This window comes from Furipterus horrens, unplaced genomic scaffold (genome assembly GCF_987537825.1).
Source record: "Furipterus horrens unplaced genomic scaffold, mFurHor1.1.pri manual_scaffold_15, whole genome shotgun sequence".
NCBI lineage: Eukaryota > Metazoa > Chordata > Mammalia > Chiroptera > Furipteridae > Furipterus > Furipterus horrens.
The window spans coordinates 15,437,850-15,452,213 of NW_028327185.1; the positions used below are offsets into that span (position 1 = coordinate 15,437,850).

At 48.1% G+C, this 14,364-nt stretch overlaps 1 protein-coding gene across 1 annotated transcript in view; it reads left to right on the forward strand.

Moving 5' to 3' along the window:
- Nucleotides 1-2,679: 2,679 nt before the first annotated feature.
- Nucleotides 2,680-14,364, forward strand: part of RAB4A (RAB4A, member RAS oncogene family) — a 28,444-nt gene continuing 16,759 nt past the window's right edge. Inside the window, exon 1 of the mRNA XM_090263498.1 lies at nucleotides 2,680-2,911. Within this exon, the coding sequence (XP_090119624.1) occupies nucleotides 2,881-2,911 (31 nt within the window). The 5' untranslated portion in view covers nucleotides 2,680-2,880. The remainder of the gene's footprint in view (nucleotides 2,912-14,364) is intronic.

Here is a 14,364-nt window from a genome sequence, read left to right on the forward strand (position 1 = left end):
TTCAACAACTATGGAATTACTGAGGATTTACTATATGCCGAACACCATTTTAGGCATGGGGACAGAGCAGAGAATGAGACAGATACAAGCCCTTCCCTTATAGAGTTTATACCCTAGGAGGGGAGCAGACAACACGAAAATAGTCAATATATCCGTTAGGTGGTGTTTAGTGCTATGGGGTGGGAGGAGCCAAAGTAGCAGCTGTGTGAAGTGCTGGAGTGGGGAGAGATTGCTGTTTTGTTTCTGAAAGAAAAGGCCTCACGGATGAGGTGCCATATAAGCAGAAACCACAGTGGCTATGAGGGCACAACATGTAGATGCCTGGGGCAAGACCATTCAAAGCAGATGGGGAAAGCATGTGCAAAGGCCCTGAGGCCTCAGGCTGCTTGCTGTGTTTAAGACACAAGAAGGCCTATATGACTAGAGCCAAGATAGGAAGCTGGGGGTGGGGAGAGGGAGGGAGAGAAGTCAATGGGAGGCAGACCATCGGGGAGCTTAGGGGCCACGATAACTGAGATGAGGACTTTGAGCAGAGTAGCGTGATGGGTCTTATATTACACTCCCCCCACCTCCAACACGGGCTGCTTTAAAGGAGAAATAGTCTTTTTGTTATCACATGCTTACATTTTAATAGCATCACACTAGCAGCTGTGTTAGGAATAGACTGCTGGGAGACACGTGTGAAGGAAGCAGGAAGGCCACTGAGGGGCATGTTGCAGGAGGCGGCGGGCAGGCTGGGACCAAGGGGATGAAAGCGGTTTGATTCTGGATGTGTTGAAAGTAGAGCTAACGGTGGCTGCTAAGGGACCAAATGTAGGCATGAGTGACAAAGAGAAGTCAAGGAGGGTCCTCCATGTTTTATTCCGAGCAAACTGACATTTCCTCATCTAGGAAAGATGGCAGAGGGCATAGGTTTTGTTGAGAAATTTGGATGCGCTTTTTATTTTATTGGTGTGAAGCCTTGTGGGAATTCCAATGGAGGTATCAAGTAAGCAACTATATACAGAAGCCTAGGCGAGAGAGAAATTTGGAACACATCCGCTTTAGGAGGTATTTAAAGAGATCCACAGACTGAGCGCTGGGGTCGGACACAGGCCGAGGCAGCCGCACTCTGAGTTGGGAGTGGGAGGCAGGCAGGTAGCTCAGGTCCCCAGGGCGTAGCAAGGAAAGGACGGAGCTGTGCAGAGAGGGCCAGTGTGTCCTTTTCTAGTTGAGATAGTTGGCCTTTATATTTCCAAACTAACTAATTTCTTTGGGTGGCTTTTCCAAAACAATCTTTCTCAAAGGCCTATCTAAGTCTTCGTTTTCCACAGAATATTGTTCTCAGCTTTGAAATTGCACCTGAAGTTTTATTTCCATCACCCTGCCCAGGTTTCAGAGATCTTGAGGTCCAGTGTCAGTCAATAACCCAAGCGATCACTGTAACCCAGTGATTCCTTTCTTATCCACAGAAGTTTCTGGTAGGAAGAAAACTTAGGTCTACAGAATGGGATCACTGTCTGTCTTCTGAAATAGTTTGAATCGGAATCATTCTGCTATGCTCAGGAGTGTAAACCAATCCCAAGGTGCAGAAAGCCAAGTAAGAAAGCAATCAAGGATCTGAGCCATTAAACAAAAAATACAGACATATATATTGAGACAAAAGTATCCCAGACAATTATAACTCCCATGATATTTCATCATGGGGCCTTCTCTGTGATTTAGAAGCAAGGATATTTATTTGCTATTAGGGTCACAAAAATAAAATAAAATAAAATAAAATGTAGAGCCAAATAGCCATTTGGGAAGAGAAACGGCCTCAGGGAAGGTCTGATGACAATTTGTGTGGACGATGGAACCAAATGGGCTTGGGGGGTGGGCACGTACTTACTGGCATTTGCCGCACAGTCCACGTCACTTGGGAGCTTAGCCAAGGCATATTTTTAGTATTCTACTGTGTCTTTTGAACAAGGTTGCTTCTTAGAAGACATGACGTGATCCTGATCATGTTCCAATGCTGTGAACTCCCAATCAAATTTTTCTTCCCAGTAGATGTTTATCTCCACATTTCCAACGCAATGGGATTCTGAATTCAGTGTTGGACTCCTAACCTTGGAAATGCATCCCAGCTGAATGCCAGGGGTGCCTCCTGCCCATGAGCCACGTTCCCCTAAAGTGGGATGCAGAGGGGCCGTGCCTGCAGCCTGCTGGGGACGCTGCTGCCCGCGGGCCCCTTCAGCGCCTGTCGGTTCTCCCCGGACTCCAGCTCGGCCGGACCCGAGAGGCCGGGGCAGGTGCAGAGCGAGCGGCAAACCTGCCCGCAGCCCACAGCGGTCGTGCCCGTTAACCACGGTCGCGGGTGGCTCACAGAAGCTCAAGGAGAGCCGCACGGGACGCCGGCAGCCTCTTTACGGAGGCGGGTCAGCGTGGCAAAAGGAAAGCCATTCGTGCTCCCCGCCAGGGCGGGTACTTGGCTTCCTCTGTCCCAAAGCGGGACCCCCGAGGCCCCAGGCCGCCCTCACCCGCCGCGCACCCGGGCCCACGCGGACCCCCTTGCGCAGCCGGGCTGCGTGCGCACGCGCCATCGCGGGCGGGGCGGGCCTCGGGCTCCAGGTCTGATCCCTGCTCCTCCTCCTCTTCCTCCTCCTCCTCCTCCCCCCCCCCCCACCCCGCCGGGTCCGGCAGCGCGGGGCGGAGTGCGCCTGCGCAGGAGCCGGAAGTCCGGCAGGGCTGCAGCCGCGGGGTGGCCGGCGGTTGCCGTGGGGACCGTGGGCCCCTCCGTCCTCCGTCCCCGCCCCACACCGTTCCCCTCTGAGAGCAGCAGACGACCCCGGCCCTCCCCTCCCGCCGCCCCGGCCCGAGCTGCACCTGGGACCCGCGAGAGGCGGTGCCGCTCCCAAGATGTCGCAGACGGCCATGTCCGAGACCTACGGTAGGCGGCCCCGGCGGGCGGGGGCGCGGGGGGCGCGGGGCAGGGCCCGGAGTGCGGGAAGCGGTCTGCTTTGTCAAGTGTCCCCCGGCTGCTTCTCCGCGCTCCCGCCCGTGGGGGGTCTCCTCCAAGAGTCCGATTTCAGTAGCTCGGGGTTTGAGCAGCCAGTTCGAGCCCGGTTTCATCCGCGGTATTGTCCCCAGCGAGGGGTGCGGAGGACTTCGGGCGGTGCCTGTATTTGTGCGTGAGCCTCGGACATTGCAGCTTGACCTTCCTGGTTTGGGGTTCCTTTCTCTGCACCTGATTACAGGAGGAGTTGTCGGTAGATTCCTCCAGTTGCTCCTCTGGAGACCGCTGGCTTCGTCTCTCTCTCTCTCTCTCTCTCTCTCTCTCTCTCTCTCTCTCTCTCTCTCTCTCTCTCTCTCTCTCTCTCTCGGGTTTTTAGCCCTTTCTAGTTGCATTATGACTATTTATAAATGTGTCTTTTTTTAAGACCATAAGGACCTACCTTGGAGGCATAGTCCTGTGTTTAATCTTTGCGTCCCCTGTTGAGCACCCACACCTGGAGTTGCCCACAAATGTTATTTTTGAATAAACAAAAGCCATCCCAATACATATGCTGTATTTTTTTTCTTTGTTGTTTTTGTTTTAGTCTTGCGTAGTAAAAACGAACTACACAGCATCCCTCTGCGTTCTGTCACGGTCGAGGACGTGTCTCCAGTCTCTATAATCACTTTCAGATGCTTGTGTTCGGATGGAGTCTGATTTAGAGTTTTACAGTCCCTGGGACAGGCTCAGATTCAAGAGCGCGCTCCTCGGGTCCCCCCAGCCTGGTCTCCATCTGCGCTGGCACGCCGCTCGTAGCCCTGGAGTCTGTGCGCAGGGGCAGCCGGATTCCGGTGCTAGGAGGGCGAGGGCGCGCTGCAGGCTCAGCGCTGGGCTCCTGGAGCTTCCTGGGTAGAGTTAATCCAATTATGACACTAATGAATGGTTAAAAACGCCCCAGGAGCTCTGAAGGAATGTGGTCCCTTACAGCATGTTACAAAGAAACCTGACCCAGACTGGGGCCTGGAAGACATGAACCAGGGAGCACAGCAGAACAGCACATTCCCAGGCGGGGAGGGAGGTGGGTTCCAATTAAGGGGCGTGTGGCTTAGGCCCCACAGCAGCCCTTGGGAGACGGGTGACGGTGAGGCCAAGGGGACCTTGACGTCCCAAGAGAGGTGGGGTCCAGTGCATTTGCTCCTTGCTGAGCCGCTCCTGAGGGGCGTGATGCTTGGTGGCGTGAGGGTGGGGGCAGGAGGTCTGTTTCCTACAAGGCTTTGGAGAGCCTCCACCAAGTCGCTGGCTTCAGAAGGTTGAGTGTTGTCAAAGATGCAAATGCACCCACGTGGTCTGGTTCTCTCCACAGAGAATCACGGTCTAATTTCGTAAAGAAAATGTTTCTCCAGCAGTTTGTGGTTATACTTTTGCTTTATTTATGCTCCTTACTCCACCCCCTTTTTTTTTTTTCTTTGACTTGGATGAGGTTAACAGAGAGGGGTGGAAAGCCCAAATAAGTAAACTTGGGCAGGGGGAGCTATGAATTAGTGAGAAATGACTGGAAGAGTTTAGGAGATAGAGCTTTTATGCTTCATTGGTAACCGTGGTAAAATGTAGGATACTTTTGGCATCTCTGCCTCTTTCAGAGTTCATTGAACTTCTGAGCATTGCAGTAATTGGTTAAATTCTGATCATAAGGCTTTGATCACTGGGATTCTTATTTCATGGTACCTTCCAAATGTTTTTACTTTTTACCAATGCAATTTAACCTTTTCCTCTAATACAGGAATTTGAGGAAACTACTAGAAAATTAGTTTTAGAAAGAGCAAGTATGGCAGTTCAAAGCGTCAACCTAAAATTAAAAATCATCCCAAACCAAGTCCTAAAGCTGTCATGTTCCCTTATCACTGACCACATTGTACAGCATTGTGGCCCAAAAGCAAAATGATCAGAGGCCCTCCTTCCGGATGTTTGTCTCTTTAATAGCTGGTTAAAAAAAAAAAAAGTTTGCCTAACCTCTGAACTCCTTTCTACTCTAGGCTCATTTTTTTTCTCTTCCAGAAAAGAAGGCTCTGTGTAGTTTAACCAGGATATAAGGACAAATAAAGAGCCAGTGCTTACAATGTACTGTTAATAAGGTGGACTTACTTGCTTTTTAGCATATTAAAGCAATATTTCACCTTTCATAGACTGAGTATTTTCAACATTTTGCTGCTTTGAAACTACTAACCACATGAAAACGGTATACTTATAACACTGTAATACAAAATTGCAGTCTTAAATACATAGGTTTTCAGATAGAAACCTTCCATCTGAAGAGCCTTAAACTGAAATAGTGTTTCTCAGATATTGTTACATTCACAGCATTCTTAAAGCCCTGCCCAGCCAGTATGGCTTGGGACTTCCCGGGGAACTCCAGCCATCTGAGACTTGGGAGGTCAGAAATGGACTCCAAAGTCATTTTTGATACCAAGATTTGTGAGTCTGATACCAGACTCACAAATCAAATAGGTAGCAACAAGCAGTGATGTACAGAAAGGAGCTAAAAAGTATAAGTAGTGTGGAATATGTTAGGAAAATTTAAGGGCTGAGGCAGTTTGAGAGGGAGGAAAGATCTAAGACAATTCTCTACATATTGGAGGTGGTGCCTTCTATAATGAAAATACTTTATGAAACAGGAACAGAACTTGTTGGTCCTATGTTAATTATTATTACAATATACTGTTAGTTTCTTGTGCTTTATTTTGAAAATATTATAGTATTTACCACATAATTTTGAGAATTATCAGGATTTTAAATACATATATAATTATAGGCTGCTGTGGGTTCAATTATAGCCTCCAAAAGAAATGTCCAGATCGCAGCCCCAGGTGGCTGTGACTGTGGCCTGACTTGGAGACAGGGTCTTTGCAGATGTAATCAGGTTATGATGAGGTCATGTTGGATTAATGTGGGTCCTAACTCAATGACCTGTACCCCTGTAAAATGAAAGGAATTTGTTCTCACATGCATGGAGAATATGATATGAAGACAGAGCCTGAGATTGGGGGATTTATCCATTAGTCAGGGATCGCCAAGGATGGCTGGCAGCCATTAGAGCAGCGGTTCTCAACCTGTGGGTCGCGACCCCTTTGGGAGTCGAACGACCCTTTTGGGGTCACCTAAGACCATCGGAAAACACACATAATTACATATTGTTTTTGTGATTAATCACCATGCTTTAATTATGTTGAATTTGTAACGATGAAAATACATCCTGCATATCAGATATTTACATTATGGTCCATAACAGTAGCAAAATTACAGTTCTGAAGTAGCAACGAAAATAATTTTATGGTTGGGGGTCACCACAACATGAGGAACTGTATGAAAGGGTCGCGGCGTTAGGAAGGCTGAGAACCACTGCGTTAGAAGCTAGTAAGAGGCCAGGAAGGATCCTTCCCTGGGGTTTTCAGAGAGAACGCGGCCCTGCCAATGCCCTGACTCTGTGCTTCTAGCCTCTAAAACTGTGAGACAATCAGTGTCTCTCGTAAGCCTTCTTTTTTCCCACACAGTCGTTCACCTAAGAGAGAAGGTTAGAACCCTTCTCTTTTCTCTGTCCTCCTCTCCTGGAGGATGGTCCTGTCATCTGCCCGGTCACCCAGCCAGGCACCGAGCATCATCGCACAGGCCATCTCCCTTCACAGCCACATGCGAAGGTGGCCGAGTCCAGTGGAGTCTTCCTGCTCAGTGGCTCTCACACCTGCTGATCCTCTCCTGCCCCGGCCCCTGCCTTGCTGCCCCTCCCCACCCCTCTCTGTACCTGCCCGCAACCCTGCCGCACTTCCCCATCCATCTCCCACTTTGCCACCAAAGCCACAGTCCAGTTTTTATCCTTCATTATCCTTACCTCCTGGTTTGGCTCAGTGGATTGAGCGTCGGCCTGCGAGCTAAGTGTCGCTGGTTCGATCTTCCAGTCAGGGCACATCAGAGAAGGAAAACTCTGATTCCAAAAAACCTCCGCTGCCTTGCGGCATACCTCTTCAGGGGAAAGGCTAAGGGAGTAAACCCCGACAGAAAATCCGGAGCCGGAGTCCCTGAGGCGGTTTGACGTTGTAGTCAACACCGGCAACTCCTGCGGCGCACCTGAAGCCAAGCTGTATTGACTCTTCCCTTGGACCCTTCAGCTGCGAAGAGAGGGGGGGTCTGCTGCATGGGCAACAGCAGACCCTCCATATCACCCTGCCCAGGCTCTGTAGCTTCATCGCAATATGTCGATTCAACACGGGAGGAGACAGATACCGTGTCACTCCCGAGTCGGACTGCACGGCCATTCTCGGCGGTGCAGATAGACTCTTAAGAAGCTACACCATCGTCTCTCGAGACGGATGGCTGCCGACGATCCTTACCTCCTGAGTCCACTTGGATGTTGTTTCTTGAATTTCTTCTCTTAAACCATCATGGGTATTGATCTGACTGATGTTATGGATTTTTCCCCCGTTCCTAGTAACTCCATCAGAACTCTTCCCAGTGGAAATAGTTTGAGGGAAAAACCTTTTGACTCCTCTGCATCCGGTAACTCTCGTCTTTGCATGCCACTGCTTCCCTCCCAGTCCGGTCTTGGTAATGGACAGTGTTCCTCTGGTTTGAAGGACACTTGACTTTTGCTCGGTAGCCATGACCATGGATTAAAGCTAACGTGACGTGCAGGGTACTGTTGCTTCAAGGATGGACGAAGTCACGCAGGTGTGATACAGACTAGAGCACATCACAAAAGTCAGAGTAACACTGTCCGCACATTTTCTCCCTTTGTACTTCCCCTCAGAGCTTTCCAAACGGAAGTGTGTGTGGTGAGAGATTCGGTCAGTACAAACAAGTCCCTGGTGGTGATGGGTACGCTACCTAGAGAAATAAAGCCAAGTACAGTCCTGCACTACTCAGAACGGTAAACTCGTGTATGACAATACTGGTGATTTTTGTCTTAATTAATTATGCTGGTTTTGGCATTTAAGAAATCTTAAAAAGCAGCCAACAATATTTAAGTATGGGGGGAAGGACGGTATTCATAAAGTGCTAATAAATGATGAATGAAGAGGATATATTTTAGAGGGAAGTTTATCATTTTCAAATGAATCTTTAATCACGCAGGGAAGAAATTAGGGACTTAAAAACAGAGCCTCTCTCTTCTTTGTTAACATGAAAAGTATGATGTGTAGTGTCCTCAGTTTTCATACCATTTCTCTTGTTCATTGTTTGTACTGGTTGTTGGACAAATCCTCATCAGATACATACCACATGTGTGCACTGCCTGTGGAGAGCATGCAGGTCTGTTCTTCCATTCAGGCAGCTTGATTGTGACAGAGCAAATCTTCCCTGCAAGACTAGATCGTAAGCTCTTTGAAAGCAGGGGACCGCTTAGGTGGCTTTCTGTCTGTCATGCTGTGAGTAGCCCCTGAGCACATCCTTCACAGAACACTGAAAGAGCTGATTTAACCCATCTGAGAGGGGTGTATTTTCCTCCCAGTTACAGAATACGGAATAAAAGGCCAGGATAAATAGAAAACCCCACTTTAAGACATAGTTTGATACTTTTCTTTATGGTGGAAGTCTAACAGCTTTGCACATTGTGCTATAAGAGCAGCGCTAATGAAGACCTCCTTCACAGACAGCGTTTGTCTGAATTAAAGAGGCCACACAGGTACCCAAAGAAAATAATCCAAAACTGAAATCGGTTCCCACTGCATCGGAACAGGGCGCGCAGAGGTCCTTTGCTTTCTGGCGTTGCAGGGCTCAGCTGCTGCCCCGTTCAGTATAATTTTGTACGTGGAGAGAGAACATGTTGATCAAATAGAAGTTGGTCAGCCATGGAGGTAAAAGATCCAAAAAGACAGGCTTTGGTGCATCCAACAGGCACCACCATGGGGGGGTGCTGAACACAGCCTGGGGCAGCAGCTGAGCCCTGAATCTGTGGTCACTAAACATTCAGATACCTGACATTTGGTAGGTAAGTAAATATTTGTTGAGTGAACTCCCCTAGTTCTAAATCCATGCTTACTTAACAACCTTCTGATTAATTGACTCTGTATGATCAAAAATAAATATTATGCTTAACAGAAAATGTGTGTTTAATAGCTAATAGATCCTTACCTCTTTTGGTCATTTAATCAGGTAGAATGCTCCCAACTGCAATTGGCAGAAAAACCAACTGAAAATCCTGTAGGTGACATAAAAATGTGTTGTTTTTTTTTTCAAATAAGTATAGATGAGGTTTCAGGGCTGGTTGATTGAGAAACCCCACTGTGTCAGCAGGGACCTAGATTCTTCCCATCCCTCCTCTGGCATTAGCCTCATCCCCTCAGAGTCTTAAGTGGAGACTTTTTGTCATGGGGGTATGCTTCTGCATTTCCATCCACAGAAAAGAGGAGTCCTTTTCTGTTATTTATGAAATACAAGGCCTTCCTACCCATCTGACTGGGCCATGTCAGGTCAAGTGCCTGCCCCTGGACCAGTACACCTTGCGCTGAGTAGTTTAAGCCTGCCTTTCCAATCTAATCTCTGGCAGGGAGGAGGGGGCCAGGAGTGACCATAACTGCCTTAAAATAACCAATGTCGGTCCTAAAGCTTGAGGGTCATGTGTCCCGAGGCCACACTGACTCCTTGGGGGTACGGCTGTGAGGCAGACAGCACCTACTGCAACAGCATCTGCTGCGGCCTCTGAAACATGTAGGTTACAGTTCAGTTTCAGCCTGTTCCCATTCATGATCTTCTTGAAGAAGGCGATGGGCTCACCTGTTCCTTCACACTCCCCTCCTGCAAGGGGGCAGGGGTCGGAGGAAGCCGCACAGCTGTGGAAAGAGCGTGGGCCTTAACATCAGGCACACACGTGAGAATCCCTTGTCTTCCTGGAAAGAAAGATCAAAAATGTTTCACAAACACACTGTGCTTGCATTTGATCTTAGTTCTTATTGTCTTTTTGAACCTGCTGAAAATATTTGGTGTTTTGATCAAGATTCCTCTTCAGTCATTTTGACCCTGATAATACTTTTGGGGAGAAAAATGGAAGTTGGTTATTTGGTGGCTATTACTATTTCCCCACTTTTGTTATATTAGCACCTTGAGTAATTTTGTCACAAATATGGACATAAACTAGGATACTATACTTGTCACATACCTTTATAAGAATGAAGTCCATGTTTTGGATTATCTTTTTATTATTAAAGTCAATAGAGACCTTCATAGTCTAGACATGACTGGTAAAACTATTGGTAAAACTTATATTAAAGTGTAATTTGTTATTATATAAGTTCTTTAAAATGTTCACAACTATAAAAGTTATATGTGACAGATCTCTTAAATTCTTCTGGTATATATTATTTAGTAATAAAGGTAATTTTCTCTCTTTTCCCAAGAACAGTGTTATTTTTAGCTAGTGAGTGACTAAAGAAGCTTTCAGGTCAATATCCTTGAATATGTACTGATCAAAGATTCTCTGGTATTAACCTACTGATGTTCCCATTCTTGGATCAGGAAATCCTTTCTTACTGAAAAACCACTGACAACCTAACCTCTAGGTAAAGGGTGAAGTCAGGATAAACTACACCAAGTCCTTTGTATCCAGTGTCTCTAATCCTCACAGACAGTGTAGGGCAAACACTGTGACCCACCTATGAGGAGCCTGAACAGTCAGGGGCTCTGTCCACGGTCCCAGAACCTAGAAGTGCTGGGGCTGGAACTTGAACTCAAAACTGTCCTGCCTCACAGCCTCAAGGGAAGTCAGATTCTTACTTTATTTTTCTTTCCCCTACAGAAATCTCCTCCATAAAGTCTGAGTGCTGGCCCAGATAAAACATTCTTCCTGGATCTCATTGCTCTAGTGCATGGTCTAGACAAGCACTGGATGTTTAATATAAGTCAGAATCTATTCTGAACTCAGGGTGAAATTGGGGATGGGGTGGGAACTGAAGCTTGTAGCTTCTAAACTAACGCAGAGACCTGTAACATTCGCAAGGGGCGCGTTCCCAGATCTGCGTAATCTCCAAAATTGCACACTCTAGTATGGTATTCAGGGCTTGCTCAAAAGACAATTCAGAAAGACGTTTTCTGTGTATTGCCTCATGAAATGAACTGTTCACCTTTTTAAATTACACTAGTGTTCTCTGAAACATTTTGACAAAGTACTTGGCCTTTTTTCTTTATAGAGTTTTATCTTCTCTGTGTCTGAATCAAATTCAACATTCTACTCTTCAAAGTTTCCACAACTTGTTTCCTGGTTAAGGGTGATTGTTTTTATTAGGTCTCTTCGTTTCTGGCTACTGCACTGGCCACCGACTTCCTTTTCTGGGCAGTTTTCCATTTTAGGAAGATACTTTCTTTTTTAAACATATTATTACATCACGCAGAAAGCAACTAAGAACTCAGAGCTTTGATGCTGGGTGGCTAGCCAGGCTCACTCACCTGCTAACTAACATTGGTCCACAGAGCAAGCCCACAGTGGGTTAGATCCCAAAGAGCGCGTCAGCAAAATCTCAGGTCCTGACCCAGCCCCTGTGCAGTCAGCGGACAGGCTGCACATGTGAAATCCACAGATGTGCCGATTCTCTATGCTGACCTTGCAGTCAGGCTCAGGCGCAGCGCCGGGTTACCTCTGCTGCCTTCCTGCTCCCTCCCCTCTCACTGTGCCCTCCTGCTGCCCGAACCCCGCCTCCCTCCTAAGTGGCATTTCACCAACGTTAATTCCTCCCTGACCAGCGAACCGAACGTTTTCCATCTGAAGTACCTGCCATCTTATGTCCTGTGCTCTGCTAACTCCTCACTGCTGTTACCTGACAACCTTGGGGTCCTTCCTTATTCTGCAAGGTCATTGCCTCCTAGTCTTGCTGTCCACCCCAACTCCTTCCTGATCCTGGGTCACTGCTTCCCCATGCAGCGGAGTCCGTCAACGACTTAGCTTCCCAGGTCCATGACTTCAGCTCTCGTCACCCTCTCTCACCTCTTCTGTCCCCGCTGAGGGACTCGCTTCCCTGGCTGCTCACTGGATACATGTCCCATTCTGATCACATCCATCCAGTCTTCACTGGAAGAGCTCCAGACTCTGGGTGTCCCCCCCCGTCCCGTCTTTTCAGGCAGAGAGCTTCTCCCTCTCCAGATAGGACACCCATGGCCCCTCTTGTTACTGAATAGCAGTTGGAGTCCTGCTGTCCACCGCCACCCTCTAGGCAAAATTCCAGAGGCAACAATGTGGTAAAGGAAGAGTCTTTATTCAAAAGCAGCCTATCAAGTCACAGCTTTAATTACTTTAGCCTGTCAATTAAGGTTACACTCTTAACACCTGGTTCTCCTAGCCTTTCCCCGGTTAGTTTCTATGGGTTAGATTACAAACTAAAACAACATAATACACAAAAGCTGCACAATTCTGGAAGAATGGCAGGCTTGTGCGTCAGCCTGTTCCCTCTAGAACATCCAAAGAATAAACCTGCCACCCTCTGCCAGGCCAGCCTGACCCTAGGCTGTGCCCAGAGTTCCTTCCCATCCAAAATACCGTCCATTGAGAAATGCAGGCAGCTGCAGCACCGTCAACCAGGCATCCTCGAGGAAGACGATCCAGGGAGCCAGAGCCCGAACCCGAGCCGGAGCCTGAGCCTGAGAGCCAGCTCGGGAGCCAGAAAACCTCGTGAGCCAAAGGGCCCGCCCTCTTTTTATTTCCATTGGCTCTGGAGGCGTTCAGCTTCTCAGCCAGTCCCGTCCTGGATTGCCACCATTGCCTGGGCAAACTCCTATGGCCCTCCTACTTCTCCCCAGTGATCTTAATCAGATCTCTCCGTATCGCTCCTCCCACCCGGTCTTCTTCATCGTCAGCTACTCAGCTCTGCAGATTCCAACCCCAGCTTCCCAGCCGTCTGTCTTACCTGCTGCTCTAGAGTCAAAGCTCTTTGCAGATGGAGATCGCTGTAGACTTAGGGTCTCTGCTTCCAGCTGGGGGCTGAGCAGGACTTAGCCGTCCTTTTTCTCATCCTGGCCGTCTCACCTTTCTCTGCATCAGCACTGTTAAACCTTCACTGGTCTCAAGTCCTTTCTCACTTTCTACTGAGCACAGGGAAGAAAAAGATACTGCCCTGAAGAAGCTCTCTCCTCCCCCTCCCTTCTCCAGCCAGGACACTACTTCCCTCCTGGCTTATCCTTAACCCTCATCCTCCTGTCTCAGAGGAAAGGAGGTCCTGCTGTGGGAGACTGACCCCTGCCTTCTACTTGGGCCGCTCTGGGTTTCAGGGCTTGCATCCCTTTCTGCTGGTAACGTCCTGTCTGTTCGCCTTCCCCTCGGCGCCCTCCTTGAACTCCTGTCTCTTCTCTCCATCAGTGCCAAGCTTCTGGCCGAGTTCTCCGTCCTTTGTTATCTGCAGCGTCTTCCTTAATTCTTCAGCGGACTGATGTTCCCCCCCATCAACTGAAGGTGGCTTTACCTGGGGTGCTGGGGGGCAGACTCAGCAGACGCTTTGCAGCCTTCATCTTACTTAGCTGCTCTTTTCGGAGTCAGCCTGGTAAGACCTGCTGCCCCCGCCTCCTCCATGCTGGCTCGCGGATGCTGCGGGCGTCATCTCTCTGGATCTCTGCTCACTATTTTGCCACAAAATGGATTCCTCCTCAGAATCTGTAACATTTCTTCTCTCAGTTGTTATCACAGACTAGTGGGTTCCCTAAGCCAGAAACCAAGGAAGCCTTCTCAGATGACTCCACTGTCCCTGCCGTCAAAGCCACCCACCGTTACTTCCTTTCTGACCTTTGGGAACCCTAAAAGCAAAACCACTGCCTGTGGGAGGGCAAAGGTCATCTTGTCTACTCACTGTGCCTTCGTTCCTTTTGAAGACCCAAGGTCCTTAAGGGCCGTCATCAGCTCAACAAACGAGCTCTGCCATTAGTCACTTTCCCTTTGTTTCCTGCTGTCGAAGCTGGCCTTTGCCATCAGCTAACTGATGTCACTGGTGTCACTGTGCCTATAGCTCGTGGTCCTCCTTTATGCTTTTAATCTGCTCTGGTCAGGGACATCAGAGGTTGCTTCAGAGGACTGTAAAAACAAGTCAGTAATTTCCAAATGAGGCTTCTCCTAGAGTTAGTCCTTTGGCTTTGTTAGCTACTTCACTGTCCTGGGGACTTTTTCTCCTGATCAGTCTTTCGTCTGTGTTCCTGAATCTCTTGACTTTTGCTCAAGACTGATTTCTAATTATTTGATACCTTTCTCATTATCTTCTCTTTCAAGAGAAAAATTAGAAGTACATTAGTAGCATATACCCATTTTAGATTTTTTATTTTGGAATATGGTCTTTCCCCCACCTTCAAGCTTAATTCATGCTGATGAAACCCTCATCAGGTGAATGTGACTCATAAATTGAATGCGGTGAGAGCCTTCCTCCTTACTTTGTTCCTCATCTTAGGGGTAAAGC